At 42.2% G+C, this 25,793-nt stretch overlaps 1 protein-coding gene across 2 annotated transcripts in view; it reads left to right on the forward strand.

Moving 5' to 3' along the window:
- mdga2a (MAM domain containing glycosylphosphatidylinositol anchor 2a) overlaps positions 1–25,793 on the forward strand; it is a 1,048,869-nt gene that overhangs the window by 1,015,576 nt on the left and 7,500 nt on the right. For both annotated transcript variants that reach the window (XM_063047135.1, XM_063047145.1), the window contains one exon: positions 12,673–12,803. In XM_063047135.1, the coding sequence (XP_062903205.1) occupies positions 12,673–12,803 (131 nt within the window). The remainder of the gene's footprint in view (positions 1–12,672; positions 12,804–25,793) is intronic.

Here is a 25,793-nt window from a genome sequence, read left to right on the forward strand (position 1 = left end):
TAAAATGGGAATGTTGGTTTTTAATAAATCCAATCTGATCATGAGAAATAATAGAAGGTAAAATATTTTCAATCCTATGAGCCAGAACTTTAGGAAGAATTTTAGTATCAACATTGAGTAATGAAATTGGCCTATATGAAGAGCATTCAGCTGGGTCCTTGTTCTTTTTTAGGATAAGCGAAATAAAAGCTTCATAAAAAGATTGAGGCAAACTACCCAATTTTAAAGAATCCAAAAAGACTTAAGTATAACCGCGGTATAACTAATGAAGAAAAAGCCTTATAAAATTCTCCAGAAAATCCAACTGGACCCGGAGCCTTTCCCAAGTGTAATGAACGTATAGCCTTGGTGATTTCCTCTTAAGAAATGAGTTGATCCATCTGTTTGCAATTGTCTGCAGAAAATGTAGGGAAAATTGATCCAGAAAATTATTCATTACAGTATTATCTTTAGGGGAATCAGAACTATAAACTTTAGAATAGAATTCTCTAAAAGTATCATTTATTTTAGAGTAATCAATTGTCCTACCACCATTAGTTTTGCAAATTTCTTTAAGTTGTCATTTAACTACAGAAGTTTTCAATTGGTTGGCCAATACTTTGCCTGATTTATCTCGGTGAATGTAAAATTATCATCAAGAAGTTGAGTTTCAATTGGGTATGTTAACAGAAGATCATATTTAGTTTTTAACTTCAACACGTCTTTTATATAAAACAGGATCTGGAGCTATAGCAACACACATCAAAGTTGCTGGTGAACGCAGCAGGCCAGGCAGCATCTCTAGGAAGAGGTACAGTCGACGTTTCGGGCCGAGACCCTTCATCAGGACTAACTGAAGAAAGAGCTAGTTAGGGATTTGAAAGTGGGAGGGGGAGGGGGAGATCCAAAATGATAGGAGAAGACAGGAAGGGGAGAGATGGAGCCAAGAGCTGGACAGGTGATTGGCAAAAGGGATATGAGAGGATCATGGGACAGGAGGCCCAGAGAGAAGGAAAAGGGGGAGGGGAAAAAACCCAGAGGATGGGCAAGGGGTATAGTCAGAGGGACAGAGGGAGAAAAAGGAGAGAGAGAGAAAGAATGTGTGTATATAAATAAATAACGGATGGGGTACGAGGGGGAGGTGGAGCTATAGCTTATTTTTGATCTAACTGTTTCAATTGATTGGCTAATTCCATTCTTTCTTTATTAGCTTTATTCTTAACACTCGCAGTATAAAAATTAATTTGTCCTCTAATATAGGCATTGAAAGCATCCCATACAATAATATTAGAAGTCTCTTCCTTTTCATTCTCTTCAAAAAACAAAATAATATGCTTCTCTCGAAATTTTAAATATTCCTTATCAGATAACAAAGTTGTATTAGAACGCCAAAATCTGTTGGTTTGAGGAAGGCCAGGGAGTTTTATAGATAGAAATATAGGAGCATGATCTGAAACAGCAATCTCTTTATATTCATAGGAGTGAACTGATGAAATCATTTGACTATCAATAAAAAATAATCAATCCTGGAATACGTATGATGAACATGGGGAAAAAAACGAATACTTCCTGTCTAAAGGATGTAAAAAATGCCAAACATCAACAATACCACATTTCAATAAAAAGGATTGAATAAACAAAGCTGATTTATTAAGAGACGCTGGTTTAGAAAATTATTGGTCTAAAATTGGGTCTAGCCAACAGTTAAAATCTCCTCTCCTCCCATCACCAAAGAATAAAGATTCAGAACTGGTAAAAACAAAAAAAAATGCTCAAAGAATCCTGGATCATCTACATTTGGGGCATACACATCGGCAAATACTATTAATTTATTATCTAGTTTTCCTGAAACTATAACAAAATGTCCATTAGTATCAAACACTACTTTATGTTGGACAAAGGAAAGTGTATTGAAACTCCTCTAGATCTGGCCTGAAAAGAAGAGTGAAAGCAAAGTCCATTCCAACAGCTAAAAAAACGTAGATTATCACATTTGCGTATGTGAGTTTCTTGTAGGAAAATAATAGGGACATTAAATTTCTTAATATAAGCAAAAATCTTATTACACTTAACAGGATGATTTAACCCTTTCACATTAAAACTAAGTAAATTGATAGTTTGGTCCATTTTTAATATTATTTAAAGGAAGGATTAAAATGTCAGTTGAAAACCAAGCCATAAGCCCTAAGAAATGGTAACCAAGCAAGAAGTTGGCTAAAAATTCGAAAACAGCTTCTGAGAAAAAAAAACATAACCCGCCCACCTCCCAAAGAAAGAAAACTGACCAATAGAAAGTTGGCATCTACAACTACAGACAACCCCTCAAAAATAAACTGGTGATTGCTCCAATTAGTTCCAAGGTTATTTATATTCCAACCTAGACTAAACAATACCCGAACGAGAGATTCAATTCTTGTATGTCAAAAATACAGTATTAAAAATACGAAAGGAAATTAGTTACAAAGGTTTACCAAAAGTAAAAGATACAATTATTCATACAGAAAGACATTAAACATTTAATCTTATATCTTCATGGAAAAACAGACTAAGCAGTTAGCCTTCAAATTTAGAAAATCTTTGTGCTTCAGCATTCGAACGAAACCATTCGAAGGGTCCATCTTTAATGAGATTCTCAGTCAAACTGCATGGCCTTGGGATGGGTTAAAACCCTTGTTACAAAAATTTCAACAAAGCTTGTTTAAACTTAGCACGTTCCTGCATAACACAAGCGAATAATCTTCGAGAATCTTAATATTCCACCAATCATGTCCCTTTGACGGGATTTGCGAATTGAAAGTTTCTCATTTAATCTTGTGTCTTCAGGTAAGGAGAAACTAAACAGCTAGCCTTCGGATTTTAAAAACCTTTGTGCTTCAACAATCGAGCGGAATCATTTGAAAGATCCATCTGTAAGTGTAAGGCTTGAAACCCTTATTAAAAAGCTCGGACATAACTTCCTTGAACTTAACACGTTCCTGCATAACCTCAGGCGAATAATCTTCGACAATTCTAATCTTGCGACCATTATAATTAATCATACCTCTTCGACGAGATTCAAGAATTAAGAGTTCCTTTGTTTTAAATTCCTGAAAACAGATTATTACTGATCTTGGTTTCTGACCCTTAGGAGGTCTAAATGCAGGAGATCTGTGAACTCGATCAATCATAGGCACAGACATCAAAATCTCCGGAAATAACTCTTGCAAAAAGTTTGCAAAAAACTCCATAGGATGATTACCTTCGATTAATTCTTCTAGACCCAGAACCCATAGATTGTTCCTTGTACTATTATTTTCTAGGTTGATAATCTTCTGCCTTAACTTTTTGTTGGACTTCGATTGCTTTTCACAAAGCTTCTGCAATTCATCCACTTCTGTTTCCAGAGATGACAAAATTTCTTCAGTATTTTTATACGTTTATCATGTTCATTAAAAGTTTGTTGAATGGAATCCAATTTACCATCTATTTGTTTAAATTCAGTGCTGAATTGTTGAAACTTCTCAGAGGCTTCTCGTGTATGACTTTGCAGCAAATCCATAATAGAATCCAAAGAAACAGGGGAATCATCCTTTTTAGTACCTCTGTCCCTCCTTATATCCATAATGAAAGAATATCACACTTAAAAAAGAAGTTTCAAGACAGGTTGGAAATAGTAAGATAATTAGGATTGGAGCAACGGCAGATTGCTGTTACTCTATCAGCCACCACCAGGAAGTCTCCGAAGCAGCATTCCTAAAGGCATTCATACATGTATAGAAACTTCACTGGAAATATGCAAAGTGCATCTGATAGAAAAATATGTGGATGTGCTTACTGTGGACTTCAGCCTGTCTGACTCCCACCACCTCCTACAATTTCTGTGGCATGAATTCATTCTGTGGCAACATTATCCATGGCTGGGACTATAGTTCAATTGTTCCAGTTAATATCAAAGAATGTACAGAGTACAACCTGAAATTCTTGCTCTTTGCAGAAATCCACAAAAACAGAGGAGTACCCCAAAGAATGAATGCCAGTAAAAGCAGTAGAGCCCCAAAACCCCTCTTCTCCTCCTTCCCACACACAAGCAACAGCAAAGTATCAACCCTCCCCCACTTATTTCAGCAAAAAGCATCAGCACCCACCACCCACCAAACAAGCAATAGTAAAGGCCCCAAGAGAGACCATGATCTGCAGGACGGAAAACTAATCATTCACCTGATCGATTCGACATGCCGGAGGCTCTCTCTTTACGTAGAAATGTCAAGAAAGATTGCACTTACTCAGTTACCAGTGAGAATTAACAAACAATTACACAGAGAAACACGATGATACAAATCTGCAAACCACACATGTACAATTAATGTGGCTTTCACTAGCAACTTCGAATGACACATAACTGCACAATATTTTTATGCCATAGAATAGTGTGGAACAATTTATCAGCCAATGTCTTCGATCAATACTAAAAGCAAGGTCAAGAATGATTTTGATTTCTGCTCCATAAGTCAACTTAAGAGTTCTCACCCTTAGTTTAAGCGCACTTACATTGACCTTGGCACAATCAATTTCCCCTTCAGAATTGTGTCTGTTTGCTGAAATAAAAATGGAATTGATAATATGAAACAGGAAAGTAAGGCTGAGCTATGTTAGCTCATTAAAACAAGATCACTTCGGCTTTCAAGATGGCACCGGTATCTGGCGACTCTGTGCACGCTCTCCCGAGCAAACTGCCCTTTACACTATCCTATACCCGAGAAACCCTTTTAAACCTCCAATCTGCTACATCTAGCAAGATCCACAAAACCCTGGCGAAGCTACTGACCCAGCTGGAGATCATCATGCCAGAATTGCTTCTTCAACTCCGGACTGCCCTGGACCCAACCAGCAAGGCCTGGTCCGAAGCCCATCACATTCCCGGAGACCCGCAGCCTGCTACCATGCCGGAGCGCTTGGAGACGTGGTCCATTCTGACCACTCCGGAGCAGACGACCAAAACAAAGTGAGGTCGGAGACCTCAAGGTGCCCCAGATGCTTCCCCGGAGCAACCACCGTAAAGCCCCGTTGGTGGCCATCCACAGCTGCCGGAAATGAGGCCTCCACCGCCGACCTCGGAAATCGAGCCCGAGGCTCAGCTGGAACAGAGGCCTTCGCAACCATGACTCAGCTCACGGACTTGTTTCAGCCAGGAGCCCAGCCCTCCAGGATTAAGTGTCGGCATCGGGGCCCAACCCAATCGACAGCCCGGGCCCCCGGCAGCTGGAAGTGGCAGTGGAGCCTCCCCTGTCACTCGGCCCGACCCGGAGCGCCCGATGACGTGACCCGTCGATCGATCTCCACGGGACGCGTCCACCAACCTCAAAGAACTGACAATGACATACTGCATCTATGGAAACCTGGAAAGATGCACTATTTACCGAGGAAGCGCGGGAAAAGAGCTGGGCTGCTGGTCAGATTGAAGCTGAGGGGCTTCAGGGTCCCTATGCCCACCATCCTACGAGCTAATGTGCAAGCCATTGAGAATAAGGTGGATGATCTTAAAGGGAGACTCACCTACTGCAGGGAGATGCAGAACTGCTATGTATTCTGTTTCACTGAGACCTGGCTCTCCCCTGCCACCTCCGACTGTGCCATCTGACCGGAGAGATTTTTGATCCTTCGGATGGACCGCATGGCGTCTTCGGGCAAGACAAGGGGAGGTGGTGTCTGCCTACTGATCAACACTGCGTGGTGCTCGGACACAGTGGCACTGAAAACCTCCTGCAGCCTGGACCTGGAACACCTGTCGGTGAAGTGTCGTCCCTACTATCTGCCACGGGAATTCACCTCGGTCATACTGACAGCGGTCTACATTTCCCCTCAGGCAGACGTGGAGTGTGCTCTGAACATACTGTATACCAACATCAGTGGACTTGAGACCAGGTATCCGGAGGCTTTGCTCATTTCAGCGGGGGACTTTAACCGGGCCAACTTCAGAAAGGCGCTGCCAAAGTTATACCAACATGTCTCCTGCCCCACTAGAGGCCCGTGTATACTTGACCACTGCTACACAGCAGTCAAGGATGCCTACCGTTCCGTCCCACGACCTCACTTCGGAAAATCGGACCATCAGGCCGTACTCCTCCACCCGGCTTACAAACAGAAACTGAAGCGGGAGGTCATGGTGTCAAAAGTAGTGTCACGTCGGACGGAGGAAACGGATGAGGTCCTCTGTGACTGCTTTGAATTGGTGGACTGGTTAGTATTCAAGGACTCGGCAGCTAACCTCGATGAGTATGCCTCAGCTGCCACGGACTTTGTTTGGAAATGTATGGAGGACTGTGTGCCTCGCAAGATGATCCAGGTATTCCCTAACTGGAAACCTTGGATGAATTATGAGGTCAAGTCCCTTTTGAAGGCTAGAGCTGAGGCTTTTAGATCTGGGGATACCAGTCGCTACACGGAATCCAGGCGTGAACTCCGGAAAGCCAGTAAGGGCGCCAGGAGGCAACATCGAGCCAAGTTGGAAGCCCAGGCTAACCAGAGGGATGCCGGTAGACTATGGCAGGGTCTAAATGAGATCACTGGGCACAAGGAAAAGGCTGGGAATATCAATAATTGTGGTGCTTCTCTTCCTGACAAACTTAACGTATTCTACGCAAGATTCAAACAGAAGAGGAGCGTCCCGCTCCCTCCGGATGAACCGGGACTGGTGGCATCGAGATTCATCGTCACCGAGGAAGACGTTAGAAGGGCCTTCCTGAAGATAAATCCAAGGAAGGCGACGGGCCCAGATGGCATCCCGGGATGGGTTCTCCGGGCCTGTGCAAGCGAGCTAGCTGGAGTGTTTGCTGACATCTTCAACTGCTCCTTGCTTCAGTCTAAGATCCCCTCCTGTTTTAAGAAGGCAACGATAAACCCAGTGCCGAAGAAGAGCCAGATGGCATGCCTGAATGACTATCGACCTGTGGCTCTGACATCGATTGCTATGAAGTGCTTTGAAAGGTTGGTTATGGCACACATCAACCACAGCCTACCGGTCAACCTCAACGCTTTGCAATTCATCTACCGGAGCAACAGGTCAACGGCAGATGCCATCTCTCTGGCCCTACATTCCTCCTTAGAACACCTGGAGAATAAAGACGCATATGTAAGGCTCCTTTTCATTGACTACAGCTCTGCCTTTAATACCATCATTCCAAATAAATTGATTCCTAAGCTCCGGAACCTGGGCCTTATCACTCAGATCTGCAGCTGGATCTTCAGCTTCCTCACAGACAGGGCCAAGGCTGTAAAAATAGGGGACAAGCTCTCCTCTACAATCACTCTGAGCACTGGTGCCCCACAAGGCTGTGTACTCAGCCCCCTGCTGTACTCACTGTACACCCATGATTGTGTAGCCAAGTTTCCATCAAACTCAATATATAAGTTTGCTGATGACACCACAATTGTAGGTTGTATCTCGGGTAATGATGAGTTCGAGTACAGAGAGGAAATTAAGAACCTGGTGGCATGGTGCGAAGACAATAACCTATCCCTCAATGTCAGCAAGACGAAGGAATTGGTTGTTGACTTCAGAAGGAGTAGCGGACCGCACGACCCCATTTACATCAGTAGTGCGCAAGTGGAACAGGTCAAAAGCTTTAAGTTCTTCGGGGTCAATATCACAAATGACCTGACTTGGTCCAACCATTCTGGGCTTAATCAACCAAAATGTTTCAAATTGTCTTTAATATAAACTAAAGAAAGAAAATTAAAGAACTAGGTCATTAACATTTGATATGCTCATTCTATAGTCTAAGAGGTTAACCATGAATTTTGTTTTATGCTGGTCTTCCTCACAAATATTTAGTCCGAATCAAAAAAGAGAATGTTTACTGAATAATAATGTATGGGAAAGGTTTTTTTGTGGAGACTGGAATTTTAATTATATTTTAAATGCAATTTTGCTTGTCCAGTAATCTTTCCAATAATTTCACTCCAGGAATTGGTTTAGTTCAAGAAGAAGGATGGATTTAGAAGTATCATCTAATCCCAAAAACAATCATGATTGGTCATAGACTTTAGTAAAGCTTGAATGTTTAGGCTGGCTTCTGGCACACAAACTCCTTGGTCCAGACTGAATAGCACTTGTAATCACTGCCCTTCTTGGACCTTGTGCAGTTGTCTCACCAATGGCTGGTTTCCTCAGCATATGTGCAACAGAGCAGAAGTAGATGCTTTAAGACCAATCATTTCAGAAGTAATACCACATGCTAAAGAACGTTATAGTCATCGCACTTGCACTTGGCCTCTCAGAACGAAGGAACTGTTTCATATTTCAGTTTTACTAAGCGGCAATCAAAATGTCATGTTCAGGTATTAGTAGAAATTCATTGCAAAGGATAAAAATCCCAGAGCCTGGAAAATGTGTCTCAGTGGAAGAGAGATACCAATAAACCTCTCTCAAAACAATGCATGGATGGGTTCTTGCTTGTTAGTCCATATATTTTTACTGTTGCCAGTGTGTAAGTGAAGTAGGCTCTTGGCAAAACCCAAAACAAAGTGGATGGTGCTATTTCAGGCAGAAGAACTGGGAGCAACTTTAGTCCGCAAGCCGTCCAATTCAGATTTGCAGTCCTAATTGGCCATACCCACATAACAGAAGCAAACTCTGCATGAAGTATGCTGCAGCTGATCTCCAGACCCATAGGTTTGTTCTCAAGTTGGAATATTTGCAGCTGACGAGAGTAACCTACTGCCTAATTCCAAACCAGCTGCCCTCAATTTTTTGAGACAATTTCATCAAAGGAATATCACGTTCCCAACTTATTCTTGAACAACAACTACGTTTTCCATTACTGATCATCAAGGTAAGATAACGTCCTATCAGGGAGAGAACTCAGAAATCAAAGGTGCAAAGGGACTTGGAAATCCTTTTTCAGGATTTCCGTAAGGTTAACCAGTAAGTTGAGTCTGTAGTACAAAAGGCAAATGCAATATTAGCATTTGTTTCAAGATGACGAAAACATTAAAGCAAGGATGCAGAGTTGACGCCTTAAAAGACAGCATTTGGAATATTATGACTATTGTTTGGCTCCACATCTACAGAAAGGTATGCTGCCCTAAAGATGGACTAGAGATAGTTCAGAAGCCTGATCCTGGAAATGAAGGGCATAATGTATGAGGAACATTTGATGTCTCTGGAGCTGTACTTGATGGAGTTCAGAAAGTTGAGGGCAAATCTCATCGGATCTTTCAGATACTGAAAGGCCTGGATATAGTGGATGTAAAGATAATGTTTTTTTTTCAGTTGGAGAGTCTAGGTTGCAAGGGCACAGTCTCAAATACAAGGACATCCCTTTAAAATGGTAGCATCGCAGTTAGCATGACACTATTACAACTTGGGGCATTCCAGAGTTCAGAGTTCAGATGCAGTGCTTTCTGTAAGGAGTTTATACATTCTCCCTGTGTGACCTCCTGGGCTTCCTCTGTGTGCTCCAGTTTCCTCCAACAGTTCAAATAAGTACCGGTTAGTAGTTTAACTGGTCATTGTAAATAGGCTAAGGTCTGGTTAAGGCTCATTTTACATAGATGAGTTGCTGGCTGGTGCGACTCGCTGGGCCAGAAAGGCCTGATCCATGCCATATTTCTAAATAAAATCAAACTACGATGAGGAGGAATTGGCGTGTGTCTGTGAAATTCATTGCCACTCGGGACTGTGGAGGCCATGTCATTAGCTTTGTTTAAGGCAGAGATCAATAATTTCTTGATTGAAGTTAAGGATGATAGGGAGAATGTGGGACAATGGGGTTGAGATATTTAAGAATTAGCGATGATCGAATGCTGGAGCAAACCTGTTGGGCTGAATGGCCTAATCGTACTCCTACATCTTATGGTCTCATCATTTAGTTATTGAATGAGCAGAGTTCTGCATGACAGACTGAGAGGCATGAGTTCAAAGCTCACCATAGGAGTTTGAATTGAAGTGATTAAATAAAACTGGATTTTAAAGCCTAACCTCAGCAATGATGCATGTGAAACTTCTGAATTATTATAAAAAAAAACCCCATCTGGTTCACTACTGTCCCTCGGAAGCCAACATGTTATCCTTTCTGTGCTTTATGTGTGACTCCAGATCCACCAAGGTGGCAGCCTCCCCATTTCACTGGCCAATCCTTAGGAATGGATGATGAATGTCAACGTGTCTGCTGGGGTCTACATCTTATATACAATTTTAAAAAATAATTTGGCAAAACATTTGAAAATTTGACAGTTTGAGTTTTCTTCCTAGAGCTGACCTGGTTTACCAATGGAAAGAAATCACAGAGTCAGCAGATCTGTACGTTGGAGACATTTTTTTTGCAAAGAAAGTAACACACTTTCTTTAAGGTCAGTTTATTAACTTTCCAGTCAGAGGTGTTCTTTATTGCAAGGTGTGAAGCAGGCTATACTCACTGTACCAGCGTGTTGATACCAAGTTTTCATGTGTTGCCAATAACTGATTCACCTTCTAGCTTTCATCAGTTAGTCCTGACAAAATAGATATTCTGTATGTTCCTGGTAAATGAATTTTTGTCTTGATTGTGTTATGAAAAGTTGGAACCTGTGACATGCAGTTTGGAATTTGATTGAATGACCTAGCGCTCTGCTGTGTCCGGAGAGGACCAAGAGCGCAACTGCCTCGTGCAGAAGACTAGAGATGGGGTCCCGGAGAGGACTGAGAGAATGAACTGCTTCGTGACCAGAGACGGGGTGCGTGGCCATGATTGACTCCATCTCGAAGCAACGGAGAAGATTGAAGTATTGAGGCAAACGCAGAGGAGGTCAGTGGTGGTCAGAGTTGATAGCATTCAGACACAACGTGGTGGTCACCGTTCATGGAAGGACTGAGTTCGTAGAGCCGCTCTCTGCGAATGCTGATGGGAGGATGTTTTAAAAATTCTGAGGTTCATGTGATTATTGGACTGTACTTTAAATTAGGTTTCCTTTAGTTTTTGGTATTTTCTTTCTTGTTGCTGATTGGTGGGTGAGCAATATGTTACTTTTTAGTGAGAGAGAGAAGTTGGAGATTTGGAGTCTGACAGTCTTGGTGTTTTTGTGTGTGGGCGATCTGTTAGTTTTTTAATGTATGAATGAAGGGGTTGGGGGTTTTGATGCCATTGTCACAGTTCTTTTCTGCGAGGGAAGGGGCTGGGGGTTTGATGTTATTGTTTTATTTGTGAGGGAGGGCTTGCATTTTGATGTCCCAGCTGCCATTATCCATGTGCGCAATCTGGTAGTTTTTTGTGAGGGAGGGGGTGGGGGGTTTTGGGGTTGGCAAGTTTTGTTTCTTTTTCTTTTTCATGCATGAAGGGTGGTTGATGTCTTTTTTTTCAACAACTGCCTTTGTTTTTCTGTATTTCATGGCTATCTGGAGAAGATGAATATCAGTGTTGTATGTAACATGCATACTTTGACATTAAAATGAACCTTTGAACCCTTGAAAATGCCAGAATTTCATAATAGGCAAGGCAGCACTTTGAAGAGAGAAAACTAGAATTAATGTTTCAAACTGATGAATTCATCCCCATGATAGCTCATCGTTCTGAAATGTTAACTTTTTCTTTCTCCACAGTTGCTGCCTGACAAACCACACTGCTCCCCCACCCCACTTTACTTCAGGTTTGGTGTACCTGCAGTATTTTGGTTTCAGTTTTCAATCTGGTAGCAAACTTCATATGCTCGTATGTGTAACTGGACTTGAATGAAATCAAACAGAATATGTTTGATCTTGTATTTGTCCCAAAATACCCTTATGGCAGTGTAAACAGCTTAATGGAGAGAATGCCAGTACAGCTTGTATTTTTCTGTTGGCCATATTGAATTGACGTTATTTCTTACATCCTTCACAAAAATTAAGAGTAAAAATGTTTACATTATGTCTGTCTAAATGTGCAAGGTGCAACGTATAGTATGTATAACAGGACAGTCAATATAACATAGAAATACAATTGTACCTGCGTGAATTAATCAGTCTGATGGCCTGGTGGAAGAAGCTGTCCCGGAGCCTATTGGCCCTGACTTTTATACTGCGGTACCGTTTCCCGGATGGTGACAGATGGAACAGTTTGTGGTTGGGGTGACTTGGGTCCCCAATGATCCTTCGGGCCCTTTTTACACATCTACCTTTGTAAATGTCCCGAATAGCGGGAAGTTCACATCTACAGATGTGCTGGGCTGTCCGCACCACTCTCTGTGATTAGGGAAGTACAGTTCCCATACCCGGCAGTGATGCAGCCAGTCAGGATGCTCTCAATTGTGCCCCCGTAGAAAGTCCTTAGGATATGGCAACTTGTGCCAAACTTCTTCAACCATCTGCGGTGAAAGAGGTGCTGTTGTGCTTTTTTCACCACACAGCCAGTATGTACAGAGCACGTGAGAGCCTCGATGATGTGTATGCGGAGGAACTTAAAGCTGTTCACCCTCTCAATCTCAGATCCATTGACGTCAATAGGGGCTAGCCTGTCTCCATTCCTCTTGTAGTCCACAACCGGCTCCTTTGTTTTTCCGACATTGAGGAAGAGGTTGATCTCTTGACACTACTGTGTCAGGGTGACGATTTTGTCACTGGTGGCTGCCTCGTATGTATGCACCTGTGATTTCGAAGAAATAATTAAGAGCATTCTGCCTGACTATAGTAATTGTTTCACTTCTCAGAAAATCTTGGACTAGATTCTCAACTTTTTTACATCTTTGTGGCATTTTGCTTTCTAGGTACTTTGAACCTTTTTCTACGATTCAAAGGATCGGCCATAACGGAGAATCTCATTTGGAGTATGTCTGGCAACCAAGGTGATCAGTGGCTGCATGCAAGTATCAATATCAATCCAAGTGGAACTTTTCAGGTGAGAAAACAAAAAAAAACCGTAATACATTGTGGCAGAGATTGGCATTTGCCGGTGTATCTTAAATATTATCCACACCTATTGTTTGTTGAAAGCATAAAGAAAAAGATGCATTTCTTTATTTAAAGGATCTGTGGAAAATCTAGCAGGAAAAAAAATGTGGCCAATTTATTGGAAGGTACTTTCACAATTTACCAACATCCTGACAGATTCCTTGTAGGATGTTTGACCTCATTGTTGTCCCTTTGGGGTCTTCTTGGGAAAACCTCTAGGTCATCATAGTATCATTAGCTAGAGGATCTTTTGACTGAAAGGATATGGTTTGGGTATTGAGAGGAGGTTCATGGTAGAGGGAGCCTGTTGTTTTTGTAGAGTTCAATGGAACACTCAAGCTTCAAAGCTTAATGTACAGCAAAATTTATTATCAAAGTGTGTATAGATAACTATATACTACCCTGAGATACATTTTCTTGTGGGCATTCACAGTAGAACAAAGAAATACAATGGAATCAATGAAAAAACTGCGCACCAAGATTGACAAACAGCCAACATGAAAAAGACAAACTGTACAAATATGAAAACAAATAATAGTAATAATAATGACTAAATAAGTAAAAAAATAATACTGAGAACACGAGTTGTAGAGTCCTGGAGTGAGAGCCTATAGTTTAGTGATGAGGTGAGTTAAGTTATCCATGCTGGACCATGAGCCTGTTGGTGGTAGAATAATGACTGTTTCTGAACCTGTTAGTGTTGTACCTAAGATTCCTATAGCTCCTTCTCGATGGAAACAGTGAGAAGAGAGCATGGCCTGGATGGTGAGACTCCTCGATAATGGATGCTGCTTTCCTGCAACAGCGCCACTTGTAGATGTGTTAATGGTAGGGAGGGCATTTCCTGTGATGGACTGGGCTATATCCACCACTTCTTGTAGGCCTTTCCACTCTTGGGCATTGACATTTCCATACCAGGCCAAGATGCAACCAGTCTGGATAACTCACCACTGTGCACCTATTGAAGTTTATCGAAGTTTTAGATGGCATGCCTAATCTGCGTAGACGTCTGAGATAGCAGAGGTGGTGCAGTGCCTTCTTTGTAATTTTTCCAGAAGCTGGTTACAGGGCAGAGCCTCCTAAAGTGAGTAGAGCAGGGGCTAAGCACACAGCCATGTGGTGCACCCGAGCTGATGGTGATTGTGGAGGAGATGTTGCCAACCTCAGCTGACTGACAGCTGCAAGTAAGGAAATTAAGGATCCAAGGAGGTATTGAGGCCTAGGTCTTGGAGCTTATTGGTTTGTTTTGATGGGATGACCGTGTTAAATGCCGAATTGTAATGAATGAATGGCATCCTGATGTATGCATCTTCACTTTCAATATGTTCCAGAGCTGAGTGAAGAGCCAATGAAATGTACAACAGTAGGAAAATTGGAGTGGATCTAAGTCACTCCTTAGGCTGGAGTTGGTGTGCTTCATTGCCAACCCCTCAAAGCATTTTACCACAGTGAATGTAAGTGCTACTGGACAATAATCATTGAGGCAGGTCACCATGTTCAATCACTGGTATGATTGAAGCCTGCTGGAAGCAGGTGGGTACCTCAGATTGCCAAAGTGAGAGATTGAAGAAATTGAACACTTCAGCCAGATGATTAGCACAGGTAAGCAATACTTGGCCAGGTACACTGATTGGGTCAGATGATTTCCTTGCCTCACCCTTTGGAATGCTGTTTTCACGTCGGCCTCAGAGACTGCAATCCCAGAGTCATTGGGGCTGTGGTATTTTGTGAAGGTGCTCCATGTTTTGCGTTTCTTGCTCTAATTGTTCCAAAAATTATATTAATTATTCAGTGTTGTCTACCTGGCTGTTCTAAATTGTGCCTGTTGATTCCCAAGATGGCATTAAAGGCTCCATAGCCACTTTGCATTTATAACAAGAGAGTTGCCTACAAGAAGTAAATGGTTCTGGCACCCATGCTTCTTACACAAAACATTGTTCAGAATAGCAGCAAAAAACATATTATGTGCTTTGCCCATACATTTTCATGAATAGCACCTGCCAGGCCAGGTAAAATTTCCACCATATCTGAACACTGTAGTTTGAAGGTCACTGCTTTTTAAAAAATGGAGACATGCAGCATGGAAGCAAGTTACTTGGCCCATCTAATCCATACCCTGGCCCTATGCTCATCTCGAGAGCATCCAGACAGCAAAGGCACTTTTATCAGACTATTGTTCAATGACTAGATCTCTGCCTTCAACGCTGTAATTCCAAGCAAACCTACCTCCAAGTTCCTTGACCTGGGATTCAGCACCTCCCTTTGTGGGTGAATCCTTGACTTCCTGACCAACAGACCACAAATCTCTAAGGATAGGCAGCAACATCTCCACCACCATTATTCTCATCACTGATTCCCCACAATCAGCCTCCTTATATGCTCACAACTCACAACTGGGTAGCCATACTCTGCTCTGACTTATTCGAATTTTCTGATGACGCCTCTGAGTCTCAGATTGATGAGTAAGAGTGCAGAAAGGAGACAGAGAGCCTGATAATATGGTATCATAACAACAATTTTCCCCTCAATGTCAGCAAATAAAAGAGCTGGTCATCTATTCCAGGTGGGGGCAGTGTGCCTGCTCCTATTTACACCAACAGTACTGAGGTCGAGAGGATCGAGACCCCTAGGTTCCTGGGAGTAAACATCACCAATAACACTGGAGAACATTTGCTCAGTTCTCAGTACCAAAAACATTTATTCAAAGCCTATCAATCTCAGTTAATGACCATGGATGTGTTGAACTTTGGAGTTGGGAAATCTGATGATTTGTGAAACTCCTAGAAAAGAAGCTTTCTACCCGAGACCCACTTGATCTGTCCATAGAGTCATAGTGCAGAAACAGACCCCTCAGCCCATCTTGTCCACGACAGACTATTAATCTGTCCAGTCCCATCGTCCTGCACCTGGACAATAACCCTGCATACCCCTCTTTTTTACGTAGCGAAGAGAATCATAGAACACGACGGCATAGAAGCAGGCCATGCTGAGACTATTGTCCTCAATTCTGGACTCCACAGACTAGGAAATGAAGTCTCCACCTCTGTCAGCCTGGGGATGTTTTAGTTTCCACCCCACACAGAGCAGGTCTGCCTGCCCCTTACAAATATCCAGGGATCTTTGTATTATTTTTACAAAAAATCCAGCTTCAATGCCTAGCTAAGGTGGACACTGCGCAGCAAACATAGGTTTCAGTGCCGTCCAAGTAAAGACACTGAGAAGGTGAGTAAGAATTCTGAAGACAACTATTTCACAAAGTTGCACTACTTAATTTGTGGTCTGTAAGAGGACTCAATTAACCTCCCATGGAGCTGCGACTCCATCTGAATCAGTGACATGAGGCTTCCCTGTGTATGGAAATGGTCTTGAGCATTTGATGGCTCTGAGCCTGTACTCGCTGGAGTTTAAAAGAACGAAGGAGAAACTTCACTGAAGCCTTCGGAATATTGAAGGGCCTAGATAGAGTGGATGTTTTCCATAGTGGTGAGGTGGGGTGGGGGGAATCTAAGGTGAGAGGAAATAGCCATAGAATAGAAGGATTTTCCTTTAGAGCAGAGATGAGGAGGAATTTCTTTAGCCAGTGAGTGGAGAATCTATGGAATTCACGGCCACAGGTGTCTGTGGAGGCCAGGTCATTGGGTATATTGAAAGCAGAGGCTCTTGATCAGTAAAGGTGTCAAAGGTTACGTGGAGAAGGCAGGAGAATGGGGTTGAGAGGGATAATAAACCACCCATGATGGGATGGCAGAACAGACTGGATGGGCCAAATGGCCAATTTCTGCTCCTATATCTTATGATCTTATAACACCACTCTGGTGATTGGAGTGAGGCTTAACCACCTGACACACAGAGGTCTTTGCTCTACCACTTAGTAACTGGCGGAGCTAGCTCTGACGAAGCTCTGACCCCTTGTGATGTGAACTGGGTGGTACTGGGTCACCGTGCAGCTCATTTCAGAGTCTGCTCAAGCCCTGAAATGAATCCACAGAAAAGAATTCCATGTAGAGCGGTAGTTTTGTTCTATTGGTGGAATAAGATTTGAAACATATAACCATATAACAATTACAGCACGGATACAGTACTGAAACATGTTTCAGAATAAAATGTTTTGCACCGCAGTGCAATTCTATGAGAATAATTGCCACCTTAACTTCACTCTGGCTAGGCACAGTCATTTGTTTCCTCAGAAGATTATTTTCTTTTGTAAAAAGTGGCTTTTATTCACAAGGGAAACCTAGGTCTTTTAAAGCCCAGACTACTAAATTAAACTATTGTGTGTTTTTGACTTGCAGTCTACTGGGGTTTGAGTAAATCTGCTAAAACAAAATTTAGTAGTGACCTCTAGCATCCCTCGCATCACACTCCTCAAAGGTATGTACAGGCTTCAAACCTGAGGCACTTAATTAATAAGAGACCCACTGGAATGTTTTTTGAGAGACATTCAAAAAGACATTATTTTTATATGGTGGTTTCAGGGACAAAGCTGTAAATAACATTCACCATTGAATTATTTGCAGCCTGTGGGAGAGTGATTGAATTTCAATCATGAAAGAGAGTGTTTTTGTTCCTTCCTGTCATGGTATTTTCTAAACTTACCTTGGCCATCAATCACTGGCCAACACAGTTTAAGATAATCTTTCTGGCTCTATAATGTACTTGTATTCTAATAGAGCTCCTTCTAATAAGCAAAGGAGGTCTGACCCATCCTGCTTCTTGCTTCATCCCTGTCCCTCCAACACAACTGAACAAGTGTCACAAATGTCACCCCCCCCCCCCCCGCAAACTATCATAACCCTTTCTCTACACCATTCCTGTCCCAGGTCTCTTCCTTGAAAAGGCACCCTCTCACTCAACGATCTCTCCATCACTCAACCCCCCTGACAGACACCTCGCTTCCTCAATGCAACTCATCAAAGCCATTAGGCTCCAATAATTGATGCATCCTGCGATATTTCAAGTTGTTTCAGTTAACTCTAAGAGGTGAACTGCCTTTGCCTGCTGCTCTTCATGAACTGATCCAAACCCTTTAAAACCAGTATAACTGAGAACTCATAAATAAACACGGACTGCATATAACACTGCAGAAATATGCAACAAAGAACTGAAGCTGCTTCTGCCATGTATTCACATGCTGCATTCTCCAATTAATAAAAGACAAGTGAAGAGATAATTTGGCAGGAAGTTTCAATGAAATTCAAATTTAATTGTCATTAAACCATATTAGAATACTCACAAATACAGCCAAACTAGGCAGTATTACCACAGTGTCAAGGTAAAAGACACATTACTAACAGCCACACGCAAGATCGCAATCATGTAATAAGAGTCCTGAAGCCAACCTCCCTCCTCTCCACTGCAACGCTGTGCCTTGATGCATAGAAGGCAACAAATCCATATAGAATATCAGTAAAAATACAATGACACAGAATATGTATGTATACATACAGTCCAGACCCCCCAGCCCACCGATATCATCTGTCAATACCCACAAGGTGAATCCGTGGCTTTGAGGCCTAGTCCTCGCACGTACAAGAACATATAGAATGTTAGTAAAAACCCAACCAGACCCATATGTATACAGTCCAGACCCATCAGTCCATCTTAAATTTTCAGTTGCCACAACTGTGCTACGCCGCCCTCAGTAGAGTGCGATGGCTCGGGTGTCTCCCCAGTGGCTAAAAAGCAAGCAACCTCGCAGCTTGAGGCCTAAGTCCATCGAGTGCCGCTAAAAAAACCTGCAGGTGGCCACAACAGAGCTTGTCTTCCGCCAAGCAAAACCCTGGGAGGGCAGCTCTGACTCCATTCTATTCCTGGTTCCTGCCACCATATAAATAGTTGGGGGGAGGGGGGGCGCTGTGATTTGATACCTATCAACTTAAAACACTCAACTCACAACATCAATGGGAATAAATAAAATCCAGGAAGAGTATTTGACAAACACATATTTCCATGTTATGCAGTGACCTTCAGAGCTGTGACCATTTGGTGTGTGTAGAGCTTGGAAGACAAGCAAGCATTTTATTTGGTGATGGAAATTCAGACCTGAAGCTTCATCAATAAATGGATTGATGAGGGACTGGAAATGGGTACTGCCACGAGAATGACTGAACTGTTGATGGACTATGCGCAGGATTTGAAGCTTTGCTCAGTAGCAGACTGAAGACTGAAATTGCCCAAAGTGTTGAGCTGTCCCTGACAGCAGGAACCCTTGGTTGCGAGTTAAATTGTCAAGCCATCCAATTGACATGAATATGTTGATGCTGTGCAATAATACGAGGATAAAGCAGAATGTAACTCCATGAAAATCAATTCCAATTAATTCCTTTTGTGAGGACTGAAAGATTTTTGTAACATATAGGCAGGGTCCTGTAACTTTACTGTATATAAAGCTAGGAACACAATGAATTGCTAAGATACGGAACTCTGCTGAGATACACGTATCTTGTTTATTTGAGTATGAGCTGACTGAACATGTATGAATATGTCATATATTTTCGCCCACTGTCTAGTAATTTGTGGTTTCTGTGAAATTGTCTGGTGCTGCTGTCCATTGATTTGATTATTTTGCTCGACTGATCATTTCGAAAGGTGTACTGGAGAAGAATGAAAAAGATGCTGAAACCTGCAAGTGTAAAGCTGCAGCCTTGACTTCTATGAATATTAATGCTGATCTTGGATGATGCTCATCCGGGAAGTACATGTGATTCTGCATCGGCTGGAAATCTTGAACAACGCACACAGAATGCTGCAGGGACTCAGCAGGACATGCAGCAGCTATGGCCCTCCATCAGAAGCTGCCTGACCTGCTGAGTTCCTCCAGATCTTGTGCATGTTGCTCATCCTGGAAAGTTGGCTTCATTACCTCGTGGAAATCAGACACTGTCAAAGCAAAAAGCATCTCACCAGCTCACTATTCAGGATGATATTGATGAACTGAAGTTTGCAATGAACAGGTTTTTGTATGTCTGGACCAAATTACCTCACAATCAATGCCAAGTGAACAACTGTGTCGCAGAGTAGTAATACCACACCTAAAACCTGTGCCATAGGTGAAACTGTGGACAATGAAGGTTATTCTGTGACCTTGATAGGGAATGGTGTGAAAATTGGCACAAATCACAGTCTCTTTTAGCAAAATAACTTCAGGTGACTGGAAAAGCAAGTTCTTGATCTGAACAATCATCAAGATTGTTCCTGCATTCTCTTCTTTTCTGCTGTGCTGCAAGCCAGAGTGAAGATTAAACAGTTCCCACCCTGGAAGTCTCAGAAAAATCCGTGGAATCACTTCAGTACAATGGATGACCTCAATTAGACTGACATAGTCAATGACTCTGGATGCTCACAGAAATGTGGAACAGATGAAGTGTGCTGCAAGGTCACCTGATTAAAAACTGTGCTCCATGGCTATTTTGAGAATTACTTGCAGTGCAAAGAAAGGGCAAAACTCCAAAACAGACTCAAGCAACTTGTAGAGAAATTCATCATTTTCGGTAAGGACTGGGAGAATGATGCTCATAGATGTCATTCTGGTGAAATTGTGTCAAATAGTATGTCATCGCCACTGAGAACCACCAGCGAGCCCAGAACAAGGTTTATATCAGAGTCTGATAGCAGCCATACTCCATCCTCCTGGCCAGCCAATCTGGGAAGGTTTGCAACTTACACACCAGCCTCTTTTCCTGCACTCCTAACTCAAGCTGCAGCTGTGGATTTGTGTCATAACACCTGACGATTCTGTCTCATTACTTCACAGGGTGTTTCATAGATTGAGAAATGTTCACAGTCAATATATTTGGTGGAATTGTCCTTTGAAATTGCACTTGCACTGAAGTGGCAAAGCTTGGCAGATGGAGACATAAATCGTGTTTTTTATTGTGGGTTCCTCACAAAGAATAACCTTTTTGTGATTCCTATTTGTTCATTGCAATTCACCCACGCTTCACATGTTGCCGTACTGAGCAGCCTTGAGGGCCCACTCGTGCTCTTATTTCTCACATCTTGCCTGCTGGTGACAGTACAAAAGGCTCAGTTCCATTTAAATACAAAGTAAATTAATATTGTCAAAGTACATATCTGTCACCACATACAACCCTGAGGTTCACATTTTCTTGCTGGCATTCACAATAAATAAAAGAAAAACAAGGGAGTCAATGAAAGACTGAAGACAGCCCCCCAAACAATCAATGTGCAAAAGACAACAAACTACGCAAATGCAAAAAGAAAAGAAGGGTAATAATAATAATAAGAATAAGCAATAAATATTGAGAACATAGGATGAAGAGTCCTTCAAAGTGAGTCCATAGATTGTGGGAACAGTTCAGTGATGGGGTGAGTGAAGTTATCCCCTCTGGTTCAAGATCCCGTTGGGAGAGGTGTAATAACCGTTCCTGAACCTGGTAGTGCCGGTCCTGATGTGCCTGTACCTTCTTTCTGATGGCAACAATGAGAAGAGAGCATGAGCTGGGTGGTGGGGGTCCCTGATGATGGATGCTGCTTTCCTGCAACAGTGCTCCATGTAGATGTGCTCAATGGTGGGGAGGGCTATACCCGTGATAGACTGGGCCGTATCCAGTACTTTTCGTAGGTTTTTCCATTTAAGGGCATTCGTGTTTCCATTCCAGGCTGTGATGCAACCAGTTAGTGTGATCTCCATCACACATCTACAAAAGTTTGTCAAAGGTTTGAATGACATAGTATTACTTTATTGATCCCGAGGGAAATTGATTTTTGTTACAGTTGCACCTTAAATAATTAAATTGTGATAAAACCATAAATAATTAAATAGTAATATGTAAATTATGCCAGGAAATGTCCAGGACCAGTCTATTGGCTCAGGGTGTCTGACCCTCCAAGGGAGAAGTTGTAAAGTTTGATGGCCACAGGCAGGAATAATTTCCTATAACGCTCTGTGTTGCATCTCAGTGGAGTGAGTCTCTGCACATGCAGAACCTTTGCAAACTTGTAAGATACCAAAGGCACTGTCATGCTTTCTTCATAATGCCACTTAAATGCTGGACCCAGGACAGGTCCTCCGAAATGATAACACCAAAGAGTTTGAAGTTGCTGACCCTCTCCACCTCTGACATCTCTGATCCCCTGATGAGAACTCGCTTATGGACTTCTGGTTTCCTCCTTCTTGAAGTCAAAAATCAATTCCCTGGTCTCATTGACATTGAGTGAAAGGTTTTTGTTATGGCACCACACAGTCGGATTTTCAGACTCCCCCCCCTATATGCTGATTCATCACCCCCTTTGATTTGGCCAATGACAATGGTGTCATCAGCAAGTTTAAAATGGCTTTGGAGCGGTGCTTAGCCACACTGTCGTAAGTATAGAGTTAGTAGAGCAGGGAACTAGGCACACAGTCGTGTGGACCTGTGCTGTTGAAGACTGTGAAGGAACTGTTGTTGTCGATCTGAACTGACTGTGGTCTGCAAGAGAGGAAAACAAGGATCCAGTTGTCCAAGGAAGTCTTGAGGACAAGGTCTTGAAGCTTATGATTAGTTTGGACGGGATGATGGGATGATAGTAATGAATAATGAGCTGTTCATCATTGAAGAGCATCCTGACGCGTGCACCTTTGCTGTCCAGATTTTCCAGGGTTTCCTGATCCTGAACTGTCAGGGACCCTGTGGTGGCTGCACATGCATTAGCTTCCCCACATAAAGCAAAGTCACACACAGGCATTCTCCATTAAGGAAATGACCCCTAAGGAGAACATCATACTCAACTCGCGTGATCACACTGCAATTACAATCATGAATTTCCCACTGATATTCACTAATACTTGGTTGATTGTCAATAATCCTTCATGTATTAGTGAATATAAGTGGCATAGAGAGCAAGACGACCGGGGATCTTTCTCTGCTGCAGCCTTCCTCCACCTTCACTGCCATTACGATGTGACATCAGCTTCTTCCATCTCCACCGTCGAGGTCTGAGTTGGGTCACCCTTTCTCCGGAACCTGCCCCTTGACGGGGACCCTAGCAGGAGCTTAGCTCCAGACCGCATCACCCTCGGAACCTCGTGAACTCGCAAGTCGAAGGCGTGCTAGAGAGACTATTGTAATTATTATGAGAACGAACAGGCGTTTTATTTGTAGCAGAGGATGCAGGCGTGAAATTTCAACCTGACTGGAGGTTTTGAGCATGTTATCAATGCTGATATTTCAGTTGTATGCTAGAGGAATGCTGTGTGGCTGGGCGCTGCTACGAAAAGTTAAATCAAACCATTGTCTGCCTGTGCAAGGAGGCAGAGATAACAAAACATTTTCCTTAAGGGCACCTGGTCATTAAGTATTGCCGACATACAGGATTTCTGATTATTCTATTTATTATTGTAGGGTGTACCTGTGGGTAATTTAACTTTCCAAAAATTTGGCTACAAAACCATAAGTAGAATTCATAATTCTTTGGTTGTGAAACATTTTGAGGAAGTGGCTGTATGAGAATGTAATCTCTTCTTTCCAAAGCAGTTTCAGTTCTGAATTCAAATATAAATGTATTGGTCATTGCAGACTGAAGAGGAATGAGTGAACTAGACAGGTTCAAATTGAAATGGAGTGGCATAATAGGCCAGGTTTATTAAAAGAAATGCTCCGATGTAGCACATTGCTTCTTGGGAAATGATTTCTGGAACAGTGTTCAAATTTGCTCCTGGTCGATGAGAGGTCTTCAGGATTCTAAATTGCTTTGGGCAATTTAACACTACACAACAGTGGCTGTGAGTCCACTTCAATACATTCTGATATTTGAGACTAATAAGGTTAGCATTACTTCAAATGGAAGAATCAATGTGTTTTGGTATTAGGTGTCCCACAAAAATGGAATCTTTGGCACTTTAAGCAGGATAAAATGAACATAAAATCAGACATAAGAAATTTGGGAAGGTGGTGTTACTAGTAAGGAAAATATGCCTTTCATCATTTACTGCCATTGCAAGCATAAAATGCACTTCCTAGGCTATTTTAGAAGCATGTACCTTGCAAGGTTAACTTCTCACTGGGAGCACAGATTTGCCATACAAGCAAGTTTTATAGAGCTTGAAGTTTGAAAGTACAGCCTTTTCATGCAGGTGATTTGTATATCACCCATTGAATGTGAATTTCTTAAATTCTATTTTGGTGTTTGTTTTACAATGTTTCCTTTAACGTCCTCTTAGAAAATTATGATAGAGTTGTGCAGCACAGAAACAGGGACCTCAGCCCATCATATTCGTACCGACAATCAGGCCTGTCTACAGTAATCCCACTTGCCTGGATTAATTCCATATCACTCTATGCACATTTAAGTACCTGTCCCAATTTCTCTTAAGTGTCATTACTGTTTCTGTCTCCACCACCTTTTTTGGCTGCTCGTTGCAGATGCCAATTATTCTTTGTATGAAATTTTACCCCTCAAGTGCCCTTTAAACCATCTCTCTCTCACCAATGCCTTCTAGTTTATGAACAGCCCTGGTATAGGAAACAGACACTAGCCATTGACCCCATCTCACAACTGTATACACTTCCATCATGTCACCTCTCAGTCTCATTCATTCCAGGGAAAGCAGGCCCGGCTCATCCAATCTCTCTTTATGATTTCATTTTGCCAATCCAGGCAACATGCTTGTGAATATTTATGTAACTGCTCAAGCTTAATCAGGTCTTTCCTATAATATGGCAACCAACACTGCGCACAATATTCTAAGTACAACCTAACAAGTGTTAGGTACAATTGCAACATGACATCCCGATTCTTGTACTCAATGCCTCAGTTCATGAAACAAGTATAACACAGTATGCCTTCACTCTGACCCTCTCTACCTATGTTGCAAATTTTAGGGATTAAGTACTCTCTGTTCTACTATGTGTATGTCCTACCCTGATTTAACTTCCCAAAATGCAATGTTCCACACTTACCGAGTTAAATTGTATCTGCCATTATTTTGACTATCTTCCAGTTGATCCATATCCCATTGTAACTTACACAACCTTTTGAGTGCAATGTGCCAATAATTTTGTTGTTACCTGCAAACTTACTTGCCATACGACCTCAATTCTCATCCAAGGCATTCATTCATATGACAAACAACAGGGATTACTGATCACAGGCTGAGAAACAGCTCTTCACTACCACCCTCCGTGTCCTACCAGAAAGACAATTTAAAGCCCCGCTGAACTCTATGTAAACATCTCCTGCCCTTGTCAATCCCCTTGGTCATATTTTCAAACCGCTCTATCAAATTTGTGGGACATGATTTCCCAGTATGTTGACTATCCCCAATCAGTCCTTGCCTTTTCAAATGTAAATAATTTCTGCCTCCCAGGATCCATTACAGTGACATTCCCACCATTGCTGAAAGGCTCACTGGCCTGTAATTTTCAGGGTTATCTCTGATGCCCCTCATGAATAAAATCACAATATGATCAATCCTCCCATAACTCACCAGTGGATAGTGAGGATAGAAAAATTTTCTGCCAGGGCTCCAACAGTCTCCATTTTTTTTTCTTCCCATGGCATTTGACTGAGGCTTGGGTATTATTCACTAACATGCATTTCAAACTCCACTGCCTCACCCTCGTAAAGTTGATATGCTCTAGGATAGCACTGTTTCCTCCCCTGAATGCATTTGCTTTCATGCCCTTCTCCATGATAAATACAGAAGAGAAATATTTATTTAAGACCTTCCCTATTTCCTCTGGCTCTGCACATACGAGCTTCTCTATCCCTAACTAGCCTTTGGCTCTTAATGTACCTATCAAATCTTCTGTGATTCTCATTTATCGGATCTCCCAAGAATACAATATTTTGTGGCCCCTTTCTGCCCTCCTAATTTCTTTAAGTATTCTCTTACATTCTTATACTCCTCAAGGGACTTGCTTAATCCCAGCTGACCATACCTGATATATGCCTCCTTTTTTCCTGACCAGATCCTCAATATTCCTTGTCTAACAGG

This window comes from Mobula hypostoma, chromosome 1 (assembly GCF_963921235.1).
Source record: "Mobula hypostoma chromosome 1, sMobHyp1.1, whole genome shotgun sequence".
Taxonomy (NCBI): domain Eukaryota; kingdom Metazoa; phylum Chordata; class Chondrichthyes; order Myliobatiformes; family Myliobatidae; genus Mobula; species Mobula hypostoma.